At 45.8% G+C, this 18,547-nt stretch overlaps 1 protein-coding gene across 3 annotated transcripts in view; it reads right to left on the reverse strand.

Moving 5' to 3' along the window:
• Positions 1–323: 323 nt before the first annotated feature.
• wu:fj29h11 (protein NO VEIN) overlaps positions 324–18,547 on the reverse strand; it is a 62,880-nt gene continuing 44,656 nt past the window's right edge. For all 3 annotated transcript variants that reach the window (XM_041858723.1, XM_041858722.1, XM_041858724.1), the window contains 25 exons: positions 17,312–17,438; positions 17,012–17,131; positions 16,331–16,481; positions 16,100–16,212; positions 15,827–15,977; positions 15,205–15,453; positions 14,909–15,106; positions 13,862–14,043; positions 13,523–13,709; positions 12,711–12,853; positions 9,073–9,272; positions 7,973–8,244; positions 7,636–7,882; positions 7,324–7,504; positions 6,383–6,506; positions 6,029–6,109; positions 5,758–5,946; positions 5,377–5,642; positions 4,852–5,000; positions 4,566–4,762; positions 4,293–4,430; positions 3,967–4,215; positions 3,650–3,800; positions 1,943–2,099; positions 324–1,700 (listed from right to left, as the gene is read on the reverse strand). In XM_041858723.1, the coding sequence (XP_041714657.1) occupies positions 1,224–1,700; positions 1,943–2,099; positions 3,650–3,800; positions 3,967–4,215; positions 4,293–4,430; positions 4,566–4,762; positions 4,852–5,000; positions 5,377–5,642; positions 5,758–5,946; positions 6,029–6,109; positions 6,383–6,506; positions 7,324–7,504; positions 7,636–7,882; positions 7,973–8,244; positions 9,073–9,272; positions 12,711–12,853; positions 13,523–13,709; positions 13,862–14,043; positions 14,909–15,106; positions 15,205–15,453; positions 15,827–15,977; positions 16,100–16,212; positions 16,331–16,481; positions 17,012–17,131; positions 17,312–17,438 (4,699 nt within the window). In that variant the 3' untranslated portion in view covers positions 324–1,223. The remainder of the gene's footprint in view (positions 1,701–1,942; positions 2,100–3,649; positions 3,801–3,966; positions 4,216–4,292; positions 4,431–4,565; positions 4,763–4,851; positions 5,001–5,376; positions 5,643–5,757; positions 5,947–6,028; positions 6,110–6,382; positions 6,507–7,323; positions 7,505–7,635; positions 7,883–7,972; positions 8,245–9,072; positions 9,273–12,710; positions 12,854–13,522; positions 13,710–13,861; positions 14,044–14,908; positions 15,107–15,204; positions 15,454–15,826; positions 15,978–16,099; positions 16,213–16,330; positions 16,482–17,011; positions 17,132–17,311; positions 17,439–18,547) is intronic.

The following is an 18,547-nucleotide window of genomic DNA, read 5'->3' on the forward strand; positions in this document are numbered from 1 at the left end:
CTGGCAGCCTGCTCTGCTCCGTTTCTGCATGGTTTATCTTCACACACACACTCATCATAATCACTTAATCCTCTGGTACAGAGAGGCCTCTAAACCGTTCTGTTCCTACAGGGTCTGGATGTCACACACAAATACACGAAGTTTGCTGAAAAGGGCAAAGAGGCGTGTGTGTGTGTGTGTGTGTGTGTGTGTGTGTGTGTGTGTGCATTTGCGTCACAACGCTGTGCTAGCATTCTGTGAGTCGCAGCACCTAGACTTAGAGCCTATGATTACTTTCCAAAGATCAGAGAAACAAAATGGTACAAAATAAATTACATTTAGACTATTTTTGCCCCCATATTACAGGGGAAAATGTTTTTATTTTTCAAACGAATGATAAGAGAAGTGATAGATTTGTTTTAACGCCAACGGTTGTTCAGTATTTTCCGTTTTTTTGGGTTGAGAACAGACAAAAATAAAATATTCTGTTTGAATCAAACACCTCATCTTGGTTTCGAAACTGTATAACATAACTCACAGTCCAGTATGACATTACAATATAACTGACTGAATACTAGAGAATGTCCTGTCACTTGCTTGGGATGGAGAACAGGGCATAAAACTAATATTTCATAAGTGTATGTTCACTTACATCGGATCAGTCAAGATTCAACACATCTCCAAACTATAAAAGATTCTTATAAGAAAATCTGTGCATTTAAAAGGTTGTTTAAAAGGCAGCACAAATCCATGTAAAACAGTTTCCAGTAAAAGTATTCTCTGCAGTCCTTCTGACTATAGTGCAACAGCTAGAACATAGAAACCCGACCCCTCTTACACAGAGGTAGATAAAAACACCTCGCATGATAAAATAAACAGTTAATAAACTAAGGGAAGCAACTTTTTTCAACAGACATCAACACAAATGTTACCAAAGATAAGACACACTCAGGAAATAAATGACAGTTGTTTCAGCTGGTATTCGTCTTGTCATTCACTAGGGAATTGTGTTAATAAAGTAAGTATTTTTTATGGTATTAAATTGAACAAAAGTGGCATCTACATTATGGTATCAAATGGTATGTTCAACAGACCTGAATCCAAATGTTACTGGAGGGACATTAAAAGACACAGTCAGGAAGAAAGACAACTTGTCTTGGTCCAAAATGGCACCCTATTCCTTATATAGTGCACTTATTTTGGCTAGGGCACTATATAGGGAATAGGGTGCCCCATCGTCTCTCCTAGACAAATAGGAAGAGCTCCAGGTCTTTAGCATGGAGGTGTTGGGCCAGGTTCTGTATACGACATAGACGGACCTTTTCGGAGTCGCCTGCATTGTACACCCTGAACACGTGATACCTCTCCCTCTCCCTCAGGGCCAAGTCCAGCTCGTTGGCTGAGAGGTGGATGAACGCTTTGTCCTTCTTCACCGTTGACTTCACCTCCACAAACACCTCTCTCACTACCATCCCTTGCTTCTTCTCCTTTTCCTCCCCCTCTCCTGCCTCCCCCTCTCTTGCCTCCCCCTCCTGGGTGAGGTTGAAGGTGAGTTTGAAGTCGTAGGGCTGGCCGCTCTCTCTGTGCTGGTTGTACCAGGTGACCAGGATGGGCCCCCCGGGGGCCTGGCTGTCTCTCCAGTGACAGAGGAAGGAGAAGACCAGCTGCTCGCCCCACTCCCCGATGGCCACCGTGTCCCCCTGATCGTCAGAAAACAGTACCTACAGGACACACATGGAAATACACCTTTTAAAAAAAGGTACACTCAGTAATATGACATCATCATACACAGCAGGGTGACTTCCTGCTTATAGAAATCAACAACAACAAAATTTGCACTTTCCAATGTATGCCCTGTCCTGTCTTAGAATTATGTTGTTGATGATGATTTCGAAACAGTGGGATGATCCTCCTAATGTGTGTGTTTATAAATCATCATATATATGTGTGATCAGTCACTCACTGTGGAAGGTCTCTGGCAGTCAAGCTGCAGGTCCTCCAGGAGGGCCTGAGGATGCTGAGGTTTAGCCCAAACAGGTGAGTCCAGGGCCAGGGGAGGACGCTGGCTAGTCCCCTGGAACACACTGGACACCACCCCCTCTGGAATTGTGCCACTGAATCTGGGGGAGGGGGGAGAAAGAGGGAGGTCAGTACAGATGCATCAAAGCCGGGACCGAGAGACTGAAAAACAGCTTCTATCTGAAGGCCATCAGACTGTTAAATAGTCACCACTAGCCGGCCTCCGCCCAGTACCCTGCCCTGAACTTAAATTACTGTCACTAGCCGGCTACAACCCGGTTACTCAACCCCGCACCTTAGAGGCTGCTGCCTATGTACATAGACATGGAACACTGGTCACTTTAATAATGTTTACATACTGTTTTACCCACTTCATATGTACACTTTACAAAAGTATGTGGACACCCTTTCAAATTAGTGGATTCGGCTATTTCAGCCACACCCGTTGCTGACAGGTGTATAAAATCGAGCACACAGCCATGCAATCTCTATAGACAAACATTGGCAGTAGAATGGCCTTAATGAAGAGCTCAGTGACTTTCAACGTGGAACCGTCATAGGATGCCCTGCTAGAGCTGCCCAGGTCAACTGTAAGTGCTGTTATTGTGAAGTGGAAACGTCTAGGAGCAAAAACGGCTCAGCTGCGAAGTGGTAGGCCACACAAGCTCACAGAACGGGACAGCGGAGTGCTGAAGCACGTAAAAATCGTCTGTCCTCGGTTCCAACAATGACTAGCGAGTTCCAAACTGCCTCTGGAAGCAACATCAGCACAATAACTGTTCGTCGGGAGCTTCATGAAATGGGTTTCCATGGCCGAGCAGTCGCACACAAGCCTAAGATCATCATGCACAATGCCAACATCGGCTGGAGTGGTGTAAAGCTCGCCGCCATTGGACTCTGGAGCAGTGGAAAAGCATTCTCTTGAGTGATGAATCACGCTTCACCATCTGGCAGTCCGACGGATGAATCTGGTTTTGGCGGATGCCAGGAGAACGCTACCTGCCCCAACGCATAGTGCCAACTGTAAAGTTTGGTGGAGGAGGAATAATGGTCTGGGGCTGTTTTTCATGGTTCAAAACCCTTAGTTCCATTGAAGGGAAATCTTAACGCTACAGCACACAATGACATTCTAGACAATTCTGTGCTTCCAACTTTGTGGCAACAGTTTGGGGAAGGCCTTTTCCTGTTTCAGCATGAAAATGCCCCCGTGCACAAAGCGAGGTCCATACAGAAATGGTTTGTCGAGATCGGTGTGGAAGAACTTGACTGGCTTGCACAGAGCCCTGACCTCAACCCATCAAACACCTTTGGGATGAATTGGAATGCCGACTGCGAGCCAGGACTAATCGCCCAACATCAGTGCCCGACCTCACTAATGCTCTTGTGGCTGAATGGAAGCAAGTCCCTGCAGAAATGTTCCAACATCTAGTGGAAAGCCTTCCCAGAAGAGTGGAGGCTGTTATAGCAAAGGGGGGACCAACTCCATATGAATGCCCATGATTTTGGAATGAGATGTTCGACGAGCAGGTGTCCACATACTTTTGGTCATGTAGTGTAGCAAGCAACATTTAAAAGACGCCATTTAATGGACTACTGCAAAAAAACTAAAATGTTCTGAGTGTAGAAGCTGCAGCCAGGGGATGGGTCTTACTGTTGCTGGGTGTGTCCACTGGTCTGGTCTGGGCCTCCTGCAGCGTGCTGGCTGGCTCTGTGAGTGTTGGGCCTCTCTCCTCCAGACTCTCCACCTGCCACAGCTCTGTCTGCGTTCTGCTCTGCTTCCACTGCTGCATCCTGACTGGGCTCTGTGTGGAGCAAAACAACCAGGAGTGGAGAGAATTACAATACTGTTCCATACTGCTTACAAGCATATGATCAAAACATTTATCAATCGACAAATCAACCAATCACCTAATCATATACCATCATAAACACCTAAATACGCCATAATAAGGACAAAGAGGGTCTGACCTATGGTACCCAGGTGGCTGGGATGCCCGTGGTCTCTGTGTGGTGGTAGGAGGTGCGCCGCTGTGCCATCGCGGGGGCTCTGACTCTGGACACCCTCTCTCCCTGCGTCCATCTCCCTCTCTGGGTCTCTCTCTCTGGGGCTGTGGTTGGAGATGGAGCTGGGGTCATGGCTGGGGCTGTCTTTGGGTTCAGCCGGAGGGGGCCACATCTTCAACACAGCCTCCACTGGTCCTGCTGTCTGCTGGCGGTCTGAGAGGATACAATCATACAGGATTATGGGTATACACTATATTCACACAGAAACACACACACAGAACTCTCAGTACCTGTGCGACTGGCTGCTGTGTTTGAGAGTGAGGCGCGGGGAGGCCAACACATTAGCGTCTGCTCTCCATCCTCCTGCCTAGGACGGGAATCATCTTCTGGGGTTGAGACAACCGGGGGCCCCGGTGATGCCACTGGAACTGGAGGAGAGGAGTTTTAACAAGGAATGTCAGCAGTTTACTTACATAAATTAGGTCATTATATTCCAATGAGTGTAGTCATATTGGTCAGCGCAAGAGTCTCTTCACACACACACACACACACACACACTCTACCTGGTATTGGCTGTACAGGTACTACAGGTTGAGGGACCTCCCATGCCTCCTCCTCACTGGGCAGTTCTCCTGGGCACTCCTTCTGAAGGAACCTCTTCAGAGCTGCAGGGTCCTGCAGTGACGTCATCAGACCACTCAGGAAGTCCACCAGCTCCTTCCTGTGACTGCTCTCGAAGCTGAAGAGCTTCACCAGCTCTCTGAAGAAACACACACACAGAGTCAGGAGTTATTTACCAACACACACACACACACACACACACACAAACATATACATAAGCGCAGACACCTGCAGATGTCGAGCCTGGCTGAAAGGTGGTCTTTCTGGATGTAGAGTTCCTTGTTGTCCTTCAGTAGACATATGACATTCTCCATCTCTACCAAGGGATGCTCCTCATCACTCACAGACAGCAGGTACCGCGTGTACAGCATACCTACCTGCACACAAACACAGGTTCTGAGGTGAGGTTCCTACCTGTTTAAAGGTGTGGTTCTCAGCTAAAGTTCTAAAGTGAGGTTCTAATGTAAGGTTCTACAGTGAGGTTCTACGCTGTGGTTCTATGGTAAGGTTCTAATGTGAGTTTCTCAGATTAAGTTCTAAGGTGAGGTTCTAATGTGAGTTTCTCAGATGAAGTTCTAAGGTGAGGTTCTAATGTGAGTTTCTCAGATGAAGTTCTAAGGTAAGGTTCTAATTTGAGTTTCTCAGATGAAGTTCTAAGGTGAGGTTCTAATGTGAGTTTCTCAGATGAAGTTCTAAGGTAAGGTTCTAATTTGAGTTTCTCAGATGAAGTTCTAAGGTGAGGTTGTACTGTACCTGTCCGAAGGTGAGCTGTCTGATGGTCTGTCTGATGTTGTTCCCCTGTAGTTCCCCGTAGAGTTCTTGCAGGTCCTCGTGGTGGTAGATGAACCTCTGGATGTAGGGAACCACAGACCGCACCAGGCTCTGCATGGAGGGGCAGGGTCTGTAGTTCTCCGTCTGTGCCTCAGTACTGACACAATGGGACAGGAAGCGTACGCCACAGATCTCCAGGAACAGAATCCTATCCTCCTCACTGAAACACCCCGCACTGACAGACCGACCTGGGGAGAGAGAGGGAGAGCGAGAAAAGGAGAGAGAGTGTCAGATATACAGACCCACAGCTTGTACTTTTCCTGTTAGTCACATTGTTGACTTTTGCAGTGTTATGTCCAGTACCTTGGGATGGTCCAGTCTTGGTCCTGGGTGCTGGCTTTTTCTCTGATAGGGGCAGGTTGAGCAGACACACCTGTTTGTGGGCCTTAAAGATCTTCTCCAGCTCTTTGCTGTCTGGTATCATGGGTCTGTGGGCTAGAGTCACCCAGCTGTTGTCCTTAGTGGGGAACACCCTCTTATCCAGCAACATCCCTGAATATCAGAGAGGACAATAGGAATGTACATGTTACTAAAACCAGTCCAATAAGAAACTGACATGTGTGTTGTTCCTCACCCTTCAGTGTAGAACAGTAGCTGGGGTTGACGTTTACGTTGTGGTCCTGGTCTCCTAGTACAGGGGTTCTACACTTGTCAGCTGAAGAGACAGACACAGAGTTATTCAGACGGGTAATAACAGACAGTTATTCAGACTGGGTTCAGGTAGAAGGGCATTATATAAATTCCATGAAAGGACCATATGTGTGTGTGTGTGTGTGTGTGTGTGTGTGTGTGTGTGTGTGTGTGTGTGTGTGTGTGTGTGTGTGTGTGTGAGAGAGAGAGAGAGAGAGAGAGAGTGAGTGAGTGAGTGAGTGAGTGAGTGAGTGAGTGAGTGAGTGAGTGAGTGAGTGAGAGAGAGAGAGAGACTCACCCAGCCTGGCGTAGAGTTTAGACACATCTCTGAGTACATCTACAGTAGGTAGAGGACAGGAGTTACACACCAGCTCCAGTAGACCCACATACTGCAGCATGGATGGGGTGTGCTCCACGTTTAACTACAGTAAAAAAAAAAACAAGAGCGAACAACAGTGCTGTTTAAAAATTATTTATATACTCAAAGGAGAATGAACAACATCAAAATGGGTGTCATCTAAACCCTCCAACCAACTAACAATATATCTCAGTTTTGGAAAATGTTGGTGATGTGGTATACACTGAGTATACCAAACATTAGGAACTCCTAATATTGAGTTGACCCCCCCTGCTTTTTGCCCTCAGAACAGCCTCAATTTGTCGGGCATGGACTCTACAAGGTGTCGAAAGCGTTCCACAGGGATGTTGGCCCATGTTGACTCCTGCTGGAAGTCCTTTGGGTGGTGGACCATTGTTGATACACACAGGAAACTGTTGAGCGTGAAAAACCCAGTAGCATTGCAGTTCTTGACAAACTGGTGCACCTGGCACCACCTACCATACCCCGTTCAAAGGCACTTAAATATTTTGTCTTGCCCATTCACCCTCTGGATGGCACACATTCACAATCCATGTCTCAATTGTTTCAATGCTTAAAAATCCTGAAGTGCATTCACCTGGTCAGTCTGTCATTGAAAGAGCAGGTGTTCTTAATGTTTTGTATACTCAGCGTATTTCTAGTTGTATAGTCGATATGAATCATCCAGAGTCTTGATGTTACATACAGTCTATAAATATACTTCAATGTCAGTTGAGAACTCTGGACAGTGTACTTATAAAATAATACAAAATCTGTAATCTGAAAATGAAAAATGCCTTTGGTTGAAGCGCCATATATATCAAAAGGTTTGACATAACAATAATCCCTGGGTTGAACCAGGACTTAGAGTAGTTCCATACCCGTTTGAAGAGGTCCCTCATATCTTCCAGTTGGCTGTAGAAGGGGGCCAGGACTCTGGGTTCCTGTATCGTACTGTCAGCCCCGCGGGTCAGCTCCCGGTAGCGGACAAACATCTCGGTGGGGTCGCTCCAACACACCTCCTTCAGGTGGTAGAACCTACCGGAACACCAGTCTCCGTTCCTGAAGGGACACGGCCAACACACACATGGGTTAGAGGTCAGGGCTGTGGTATACCTGTTGTATTCGCTGAACATGGCCGGTATGTTACATGGGAGGGGTTAGAGGTGAGAGGTCACGGGTTGGGGACCTACCTGTTGTACTCTATGAAGACGGCCGGTGTGTGTTGGAACAGCTCTTTGAGGCTGGTCTGAGAACAGTTCTTGTGCAGGAAGGAGTACACTCTGTGGACGTGCTGCACCGTCGAGCTAAACTCTGACCCTTCTGACTCCTCCTCTTCCTGCTTCTCCTGCCCCTCTGGACCAATGGCTGAGCATGTTTTTACACACCACTTCTTCAGGTAGCCAATCAGCTCCTCCACATTGACGCTGTTCTTCATTCCTACAGGAAAAAAAGAGGAGCCGGATTAAGGACACCTCTTTGATTTGTAGTTTTTGTTGTTGTAGTCCTTACACTCACACACTTTCTTACCTAGAGTCCTGGTGAACTCGCTGGGGGTCATGTCCATATAGCTGACATGAGTCCCCAGTAGACTGTGCACCTCAGGTGAGAACAGGTAGACTGAGTTAGGACACAGATACTCCACCTTTCTCCCTTCCCCTGCACCTGTCCCTGCCTGCAGATGATAGGCCGGCACCCAGGGAAGGCAGGACAGGAAGTGGAAAAAGGAGGACTTCGTGATCTTGATTGGTCGGCCCTCGCTGTCAATCACCTGGGCTGTGAGATACTGAGAGTACCGGTCACTGATAGAAGTAGAAGGACGTAGAGAGGTAGAGAGAGAGAGAGAGAGGTAGAGAGAGAGGTAGAGAGAGAGAGAGAGAGGTAGAGAGAGAGAGAGAAAGAAAGAAAGAAAGAGTGAGAGATAGAGATGGAGAAAGAAAGACCTAAATGAGTATGCCATAATCAGAATGAATGAGTCCAGTAGTTGTTTAGACGAAAACTGGATAATTTGAATTAACAAACGTTTGAAAGAGATGAGTGCAATGTGATAATGCTCAGTATCACATCCCTATATGACTCAGTAGACATGGATGGTATGAGAAGACCATCACTACCAGCTAAAGTAGCATCAACTCCAGGCCAATGGCCTACATTGTTATATTAGAGTATTAAACCATGACAACCATGAGAATTCAGTCCTTTCAATGTGACTGCAATTCTCTTCATTAAATAGAGCACTTCCACTTCCTACCCTGCTAACCTGGATTTCAAATTATTATAAGGAAGTACACACAGACACTCAAACACAAAAATGCGGGCAAAGGAGTGAGGATACAAGTGAGTAATCTTCAGATTGCGAACAAGACCAGATAGATCTTTCAAAACCTAACTCCCCCACATACAGCAGGGATTGGGCTGGATTAGGGCGTCTCGGTGGCAGACTGCAGGGATTATAATCTGGGAGTGTGGCGGCCTGTAAACCCAGCTCCTCAAGAGAGGGCTCAGTAATCCAGTGAATTATCATGTTGTATAAGAGTGTGTGCGTGTGTTTGTCATACTTTGGGTCTCTCTCTGTGTGTGTGTGTGTGTGTGTGTGTGTGTGTAGACAGCGGAGGAGAGGAGTTGGTTACCCAGTGTCCCAGTTGGTCCCCAGTAGCCCCAGCAGGGCTTGTCTCTGCTCCATGAGGACAGGGGCAGGCAGCTGCGCTGTGACCAGAGAGAGGAGCTCCTCGCTGGGGTAGTCATCCAGCACACACCCCTCCTCTGGTCCTCCGGCCCTGCCTGCTCGACACGGCCACAGCTCACTCTCCACCGCCCACGGACTGGAGGCCTGGGAGAAAGGGGAGGATGGAGGGAAGGGGGGGGGTTCGAGAGAGAGGGGGAATGGCGAAGAGAGAGAGAGAAACAATTAAGAATACTGTAAGAAATACAGTGGCTTGCGAAAGTATTCACCCCCCTTGGCATTTTTCCTATTTTGTTGCCTTACAACCTGGAATTAAAATGGATTTTTGGGGGGTTTGTATAATTTGATTTACACAACATGCCTACCACTTTGAAGATGCTAAATATTTTTTATTGTGAAACAAACAACAAATAAGACAAAAAAACTAAATTGAGCGTGCGTAACTATTCACCCCCCCAAAGTCAATACTTTGTAGAGCCACCCTTTGCAGCAATTACAGCTGCAAGTCTCTTGGGGTATGTCTCTATAAGCTTGGCACATCTAGCCACTGGGATTTTTGCCCATTCTTCAAGGCAAAACTGCTCCAGTTCCTTCAAGTTGGATAGGTTCCGCTGGTGTACAGCAATCTTCAAGTCATACCACAGATTCTCAATTGGATTGAGGTCTGGGCTTTGACTAGGCCAATCCAATACATTTAAATGTTTCCCCTTAAACCACTCAAGTGTTGCTTTGGCAGTATGCTTAGGCTCATTGTCCTGCTGGAAGGTGAACCTCCGTCCCAGTCTCAAATCTCTGGAAGACAAACAGGTTTCCCTCAAGAATTTCCCTGTATATAGCGCCACCAATCAATCCTTCAATTCTGACCAGTTTCCCAGTCCCTGCCGATGAAAAACATCCCCAATGCATGATGCTGCCACCACCATGCTTCACTGTGGGGATGGTGTTCTCGGGGTGATGAGAGGTGTTGGATTTGCGCCAAACATAGCGTTTTCCTTGATGGCCAAAAAGCTACAATTTGTGTCTCATCTGACCAGAGTACCTTCTTCCATATGTTTGGGGAGTCTCCCACATGGCTTTTGGCGAACACCAAACATGTTTGCTTATTTTTCTTCAAGCAATGGCTTTTTTCTGGCCACTCTTCCGTAAAGCCCAGCTCTGTGGAGTGTACAGCTTAAAGTGGTCCTATGGACAGATACTCCAATCTCCGCTGTGGAGATTTGCAGCTCCTTCAGGGTTATCTTTGGTCTCTTTGTTGCCTCTGATTAATGCCCTCCTTGCCTGGTCCGTGAGTTTTGGTGGGCGGCCCTCTCTTGGCAGGTTTGTTGTGGTGCCATATTATTTCAATTTTTTAATAATGGATTTAAAATGGTGCTCCGTGGGATGTTCAAAGTTTCTGATATTTTTTTATAACCCAACCCTGATCTGTACATCTCCACAACTTTGTCCCTGACCTGTTTGGAGAGTTCCTTGGTCTTCATGGTAACGCTTGCTTGGTGGTGCCCCTTGCTTAGTGGTGTTGCAGACTCTGGGGCCTTTCAGAACAGGTGTATATATACTGAGATCATGTGACAGATCATGTGACACTTAGATTGCACACAGGTGGACTTTATTTAACTAATTATGTGACTTCTGAAGGTAATTGGTTGCACCAGATCTTATTTAGGGGCTTCATAGGAAAGGGGGTGAATACATATGCATGCACCACTTTTCGGTTAGTTATTTTTTAGAATTTTTATTTTTTTAATTTCACTTCATTAATTTGGACTATTTTGTGTATGTCCATTACATGAAATCCAAATAAAAAATCAATTTAAATTACAGGTTGTAATGCAACAAAATAGGAAAAACGCCAAGGGGGATGAATACTTTTGCAAGGCACTGTAACCCCCCAAAAATAAACAAAATACTGCAAAGATGGCTAGGAGCTAGAATCAGGGAGGCCATGTTTGTCGGTGCCATCTTGGTAGGTAGTTGTGTTTGGGAGGCTGGGTTGTACTTAATAATTAAATTGATTTCAGACAACATCACATAAGAGTGATGAAGCCTTCAAATAACTCAGTCATGAATACCATTGACAATCCCTTTCCTCACCATCGTCTAAAACAGACCTTATTAATCCATCGCCTATGTGATATACCCCGGTCTTAAAGAGTTGTTTATAAATCAGTCACCTCTGAGGTATGTCCACCCATTAAGCATGGGAAGATTAGTCATGCCTGGGAAACAGTCCTATGTTATGTTAATCTCTAAGGCAGGGATGGGCTGGGCCAAAAGTGTGACACCATTCAGCCCCCTGAGGACTGGAGTTTCCCATCCCTGCTCTAAGACATTCATAGATTACTTTAGCCTTAGTCATTGCTGCTGATCATGATGGCATCCTATCCATATAATACTTTTGGCCAGAGCACTACGTGTGGAATCTGTTTATCATCCATAGACTATTCTAGCCTTAGCCCCTAGCCAGTCACTGTGTGCATTTGTGAATGTGTTTCTCATACTTTGGGTGTGTGCAGAAGTTTGTGTGTGTGTGTAGACAGCAGAGGAGAGGAGTTGGTTACCCAGTGGATAGATAATAAACAGTTTAATGTTTATGATCTGTCCTGTTGCCTAGTCACTGTATCCCTACCTATATGTACACATCTACCTTAATTACCTTGTAACCCTGCACAACGAACTGCAAAAGTCTCTGATGCTGGAGACACTTATCTCCCTCACTAACTTTAAGCATCAGTTGTCAGAGCAGCTTACCGATCACTGCTACTGTACACAGCCCATCTGTAATTGGTCCACCCAACTACCTCATATTATTGTTCTTTATTTTGCTCATTTGCACACCAGTATCTCTATTTGCACATCATCTTCTGCACATCTATCATTCCAGTGTTAATACTAAATTGTAATTATTTTGCACTATGGCCTATTTATTGCCTTACCGCCATAACTTACTACATTTGCACACACTGTATATAGATTTCTATTGTGTTATTGACTGTACGTTGTGTTTACCCCATATGTAACTCTGTGTTGTTGTTTTTAAAATCGCACTGCTTCGCTTTATCTTGGCCAGGTCGCAGTTGTAAATGAGAACTTGTTCTCAACTGGCTTACCTGGTTAAATAAAGGTTAAATAAAAATAAAATATTGACTCGGTATTGGTACCCCGTGTATATAGCAAAGTTATTGTTAATCATTGTGTATTTATTCCTCATATTATTCTCTCCCTCCCCATTGTTGGGAAGTGCCCATAAGTAAGCATTTCATTGTTAGTCTACACCTTTTGTTTATGAAGCATGTGACAAATACATTTTATTTGAAACCGGAACTCTGATGCACTAGTAAATGCCACAGAGTTTATGGTGGATTCTAACTGGCTCATAGTCACCAGGCAACCAGTCAATATTGTGTCTGATAAAACAGATCAAAAACCTTTAAACTTCTACATCCTCTTGTTTATATGGGTCAAACATATGTCTATTCTACACTCCTCCTGCCATATCTCTATTTATTATCCCACTCTCCAGTCCTCCCTCCTCACCAGTTATTTAGCAGTGAGTGTGAATCTCTCCATTCCTCCCTCCCCCCTCACCAATTCTTTAGCAGTTAGAGTTCGTCTCTCTTTCCTCAGTATGAGTCCATCTCTGACTCCCAGCCTGATGAACAGAGCTCTCCATCCCTCCACGTCTCCATCCGTCTCCACATAACAACCACTCAGCAACACCCAGTCCACACCTGGAGAAAGGGGGAGAGAGAGAGCGAGAGATAATGAGTGATGTGTAGCTTTAGCTTATGGACTAATATTATTGTAAATTCAGCCAAGCGAGGGAGCAGAAAAAAGGGGAAGACTACAGAGAAAGAGGTTAGTGGTTAGTAACAGGAAGAACAGAGGAAAGAGGGATGAGAGAGGAGTGGTTAGTCTCTCTTCTCTTTCCTTTAGAGGCAGGTCAAGCGTGCACATCCATTTTCCACACCACGTCCACTCTGTTACATAACTAATGACACACACACACACACAGCTCCCCTCTTCACGGCATTTCATGCCTTCTTTCCCCCTCACAATTGAGGCTGCTATACACACACGCACAAACTCTCTCACAAAGGGGGTTACTAAACACACACACACACACACTCCAGTGCACTGTCCATCATTTCACCAGACGACGTGGACCAAGCGATGTTTGTTTTGGGGACAGTCACAAAGGGCAAGGCTTACTTCGGGGAACAATATCCCATTGTAGTTAGTCATGCAGTATTTGGGCCAGTTCAACACTTCAAGTCTCATTAAATCATTGTCTCTACAAACACTTTCCTTAACTGCTAGCTGACTGGTATTTACTCATAAATGGTAACGTTTTAAGAATTCTATATAGTCGTTACCTAATAATTACAGTGTGTGTGTACCTGGTAGTTTGTTGGGCAGGTCCATATTGCCGTACTGTGTAGAGAAGTGTACTTTGTGGTCAGCAGGGTAAAGCAGTCCCCTTGTGGTCAGTACCGGTACTACAGTGTCTGGGTGAGCGTACTCCTGAGGGGGGGAGTGCTGTTTGATGAACACTAGGTAGCTCACCACTACCTCCACCGGCTTGGACTGGAGAGAGAGAGAGATGGCATGAGGGGGAGGGAGCAATAGAGAGATATAGAGGAAGGGATACGGAGAAGATGCTCTTTGTGCACTTATGAACAAATGTAGAAATCAATTATCAATTTATATATAACAATGGATGTCTGTGTCTGTGTTACCTTCCATGTGTTGTTCTTCAGTGCAGGGTATATGTGCTGCTGTAGCAGTTGCTGTGGTTCTAGCTCATGGACTCCCAGCCTCCTGAGCAGCTCTCTGATCTGCTGGCTCTCCAGTGGTTCCACACAGGACAGCAGAGACGGGTGGACCACACACACATCCCTGTACAGTGCTCCATACACAGCTAGAGGAGGGGAGGGAGAGAGTGGAACTACATCAAACATAGGAGGTTAAAATAGGTGATGCAGAAGAAATGGCATACTTAAGAAGCAGTAGCACTCTTACCGAGTAGAGGCACCAAACAAGTTTAGAGGAATGAGACTTATTTATAAACACGCTCTAAAGTAGGCCCGGGACGATACCAGTATCGCAAACTTTTTTCCTTGGCAAAAATGAAAAACACGAAGCAGACAACTCTTTGGTACTTTAAAAACCTGCTGTATGTCAAATATTGTGTGCTATAGCTTGAAAAATAAATAAATGTGACTCTGGATGATAACATAATGATGTTTGTTTCCAACATTAGGGCTGTTTTCCTAAAGAAGTGAAATCCGTTTCAAGTTTTGTTTCCTTGCCACGATACTAACGAGTATCGCGATACTGGTATCGTCCCAGCCCTATTCTAAAGCTGCTTTTGGGTTATTTTTGTCAATGTGATGACGCACACCAGTGCTGTTGTAATACCACCTCTGCGCCGCGCCTCTCTCTGTGTGTGTAAGGACATGTGGGTATGAGAAAACACTACTCTTGACGTCAAGCTCTCGTGGCCTTACAGGGATGTGAGTAGTCTTTGATGGAACAATCTGTTTTAGCTTCTATTTTCAAACCTTCTACCACAAATATCTCTAACAGTTACAACCCTGAATATACCAAACTGTTTATGGGTAGTCTCTGAAAAAATATAAACAATTATTGTCTATGATCAAAAATATAAAATGCAACATGTAAAGTGTTGGTCCCATGTTTAATTAGGTGAAAGAAAAGATCCCAGAAATGTTTCATACACAAAAAAAAGCTTATTTTTCAAAAATGTTGTGACACTATGTTACCTGTGTTGCTATGATTCTTGGTCTCAGTCACGGGGAAGAAGACTCCCTCTCCGCTGAGTGCCACCATGCGCCCATCAGCCAGTGGGATTATGGGTAGATCTCTGAGGGTGGTCAGGATAGAATCTGTCTCTCCGTAGCCCTGCTCCAACGCACGGAAGTTACACACCAACAACCTGGCCAGACGACGCAGGCCTGAGTCTGATACACAAAGACGGAGAGAGAGAGAGTTTACAACCCTCACAAAGAAATATAAACAACACGTGCGCGCACACACACACACACCACCCTCCCCTCACCTGAGTTGAGACCATCTTCCTGCAACAGGTCCTTGGCCATGGCGGTTGTTACTGTGGTGACGTCACTCCCCCTCAGGTGTCGTACTCCCAGGTGTGTGAGCAGGGATAGGGGCGGGGCCGGCAGCAGGCCCGGATGCAGATAGGCCAGAGACAGGTGTCTGTTAAGCTCCTCTCCACCAATCACGTCGCGAATGACCAGGTCCTGACACACAGCGACCTGGGAGGGTAGCTTGTAGACCACAGAACCATCTGGAGAGACAGGAGTCAGTTGATTTGATGTTTTCTTATTTTACCAGGTGAGTTGACTGATAATACATTCTCATTTACAGCAACGATCTGGGCAAAGTTACAAAACATAGTAAAAATACATAATACAGGCACGTATGAGGGTTACTTGAGCATGAAGATGAAATCTGCAGATTTACTCAAATCAAATTGTATTTGTCACATTTGGCGAATACAACAGGTGTAGACCTTACCGTGAAATGCTTACTTACAAGTGCTTAACCAACAATGCAGTTAAGAAAAATAAGAGTTAAGAAAATAAACTAAATATAAAGCTGACTTACGGATGGAGATAGAAGTGATGGAGAAGGAGAGAGAAAGAGGGGTAGAATGGTACCTGTGTTGAGTGTGGGTAGGAAGGCCTTTCCCTTTAGCAGCTGTATAATCTGCCCGGCGACAGGCTTGAAGAAATCCAGTACCTCGTCAGGCAGAGGGACAAACTGCAGGAAATTACATAGGCCCTTCAGCCCACTGAACTCTGGGTGATCCTGGAGAGGAGAGGTGAGAAGAGGAGACAGGGGTCAGAAACACAACTTAGGACCACATTTACCAATGTGCAGAGCAGGAGTAAATTATTTTGATCAACCTCTCCCTCCCTCCTTTCTCTTACAGTGAAGACGCCCATGGCATGTAAGAACAGTTGGGGGATCTCAGATCGGAGCCACTGGTTCCATGAACTATCTCTGTCCACGTCCTCACGAGAAGAAGGGATTTCAAAGTCACCTGGAGTGAAAGAGAAAAAATAAAATTCAAGAGTGCATTTTAAAATGGGCAATTTGGGTGAACCTTGAGGAGAGCACCAGTGTGTGTGTGTGTGTGTGTGTGTGTGTGTGTGTGTAACCTTGGATGATGAAGCGGAAGCCAAAGCTTCGGAGAGGCAGGAAGGCGAAGACTGGCTGCTTCTGTGGCTGGGCTCTGATGTCACTTCCTGTGAGGTCATCACCCAGCTGGAAGGCCAGGGCGAGCTCCGTGGACTCCACTTCATCTTTGATCTGACGGGGAAACATGTCAACGTAACACCATGATCATCATTACATTTGGCACATTCTAATACTTCCTTTTCACCTCCCTTCTTCTAAGTAATCACTGATCTGTCTTCAATTGATCTGTGAAAGCTATGTGGAGCCCTTGCTTTTACCCTTCCCCTGAAGTTAGATTAGTAAGCCCTCAAGGAAGGGAGGAAAGAAGAAAGGAAAGCAGGATGCATTTGAAAAGTATTCAAACAGGGCCAATCTCCAGGCAGTCACTAAGACAACTGCTCTGTTGTGCCACTGATCAGAGGATAACTCCAACAGAGAGAATACCTGAAAAATATTGAGTTTGAACATTTAGCATTTCAATGTGCACTGTCACAATGGGAACCCCATAAAAATTTGCCTGACTGTTTTCGATAAATCATGTAACATTTCTGAGTCTGTTCATTCTCTGATCTGTCTCTACTGTTGCATAACCTCAATGCAGGTAACAAGCAGCTGGCTCTCTGACGAGGAGATGAGAGGATCACTGTGTGTGTGTGTGGTACCTTGGTGGGGTGCAGTGTGTGTTTGACCACCAGCCAGCGTTCTGTTCCCTCAGTGTGTTCCACCTCCAGGACATTGTGACTCAGGTCTCTACGCGTCATGGTCACCATGCGCTTCTCAGCCTGGCCAGGGAAACACACAGAGAGAGACAAGTCAGATGTCAGCACACAACAGTCCAGTCTGAAACCAACTACTTGCCTCTACAGCTCGGTGTTTGTACACCGAAGGCAATATGGTGGAATCTCCTCTAAGCCTATTGAAAGGCGTGGCGGAGCCATGACCTTTGTGTGTGTGTGTGTTACCTGGTTGTAGATGGTGATAGATCGTAGGCGGTGTAGGAAGAGCAGCAGAGAGGGGTGGACATCGTGGAACAGGTTTTTGGTCTGGTAGCACTCAGAGCGCAGCGGCAGACAGATCTTAGTGGTCCAGCTGACAGAACACAAACATTCAACATTGATGTGACTGCCCCTACATAGTAAATTACTGAGTATAGACGGTTCTGCTCGCCTGAGGTAGAGAGTTTTCATCTATATTTTTCATAGCCGTCTATTTACCACCACAAACAGATGCTAGCACTAAGACCTCACTCAACGAGCTGTATAGGCCCATAAGCAAACAAGAAAATTCTCACCCAGAGTCGGCGCGCCTAGTGGCCGGTAATTTTAATGCAGGAAAACTGAAATCCATTTTATCTAAATTTCTACCAGCATGTCATAGGTGCAACTAGAGGCGAAAAAAAATCTAGATCACCTCTACTCCACACACAGAAACGCATACTGGTTAAATAAAGGTGAAATAAATAAAAATATAAAGCTCTCCCTCGCCCTCCATTTGTCAAATCTGACCATACCTCTAGCCTCCTGATTCCTGCATACAGACAAAAACTCAAACAGGAAGTAACAGTGACGCGCTCAATACGGAAGTGGTCCGATGAAACGGACGCTAAGCTACAGGACTGTTTTGCTAGCACTGACTGTAATATGTTCCTGGATTCATCCGATGGCACTGAGCAGTTTACCACCTCAGCCACTGGCTTTATCAAATCGGTGCATCGACGACGTCGTCTCAACAGTGACCGTACGTACATATCCCAACCAGAAGCCATGGGTTAAAGGCAAAATACGCACTGAGCTAAAGGCTAGAGCTGCCTCTTTCAAGGAGCAGGACACTAATCTGGACGATTATAAGAAATCCTGCTACGCCCTCTGACAAACCATCAAACAGGCAAAGCGTTAATACAGGACCAAGATTGAAACCTACTACACCGGCTCTGACGCTCGTTGGATGTGGCAGGGCTTACAAACTAACACGGATTACAAAGGGAAATCCGTCCGCGAGCTGTCCAGTGATTCAAGCCTATCAGATAAGCTAAATACCTTCTATGCTCGTTTCGAAGCAAACACTGAACCATGCGTGAGAGTATGGCTTTTACGGTGACCGTATTACCGCCACACCGGCAGTCCCCAGTAATGACCGCAGTCAAATTCCACGGGACTGTTGAGTCACAGTAACTAGGCTTCTCCAAAACTGCGATGCCA

The sequence above is a fragment of the Coregonus clupeaformis genome, chromosome 31 (genome assembly GCF_020615455.1).
Source record: "Coregonus clupeaformis isolate EN_2021a chromosome 31, ASM2061545v1, whole genome shotgun sequence".
In the NCBI taxonomy this organism is placed as follows: Eukaryota; Metazoa; Chordata; class Actinopteri; order Salmoniformes; family Salmonidae; genus Coregonus; species Coregonus clupeaformis.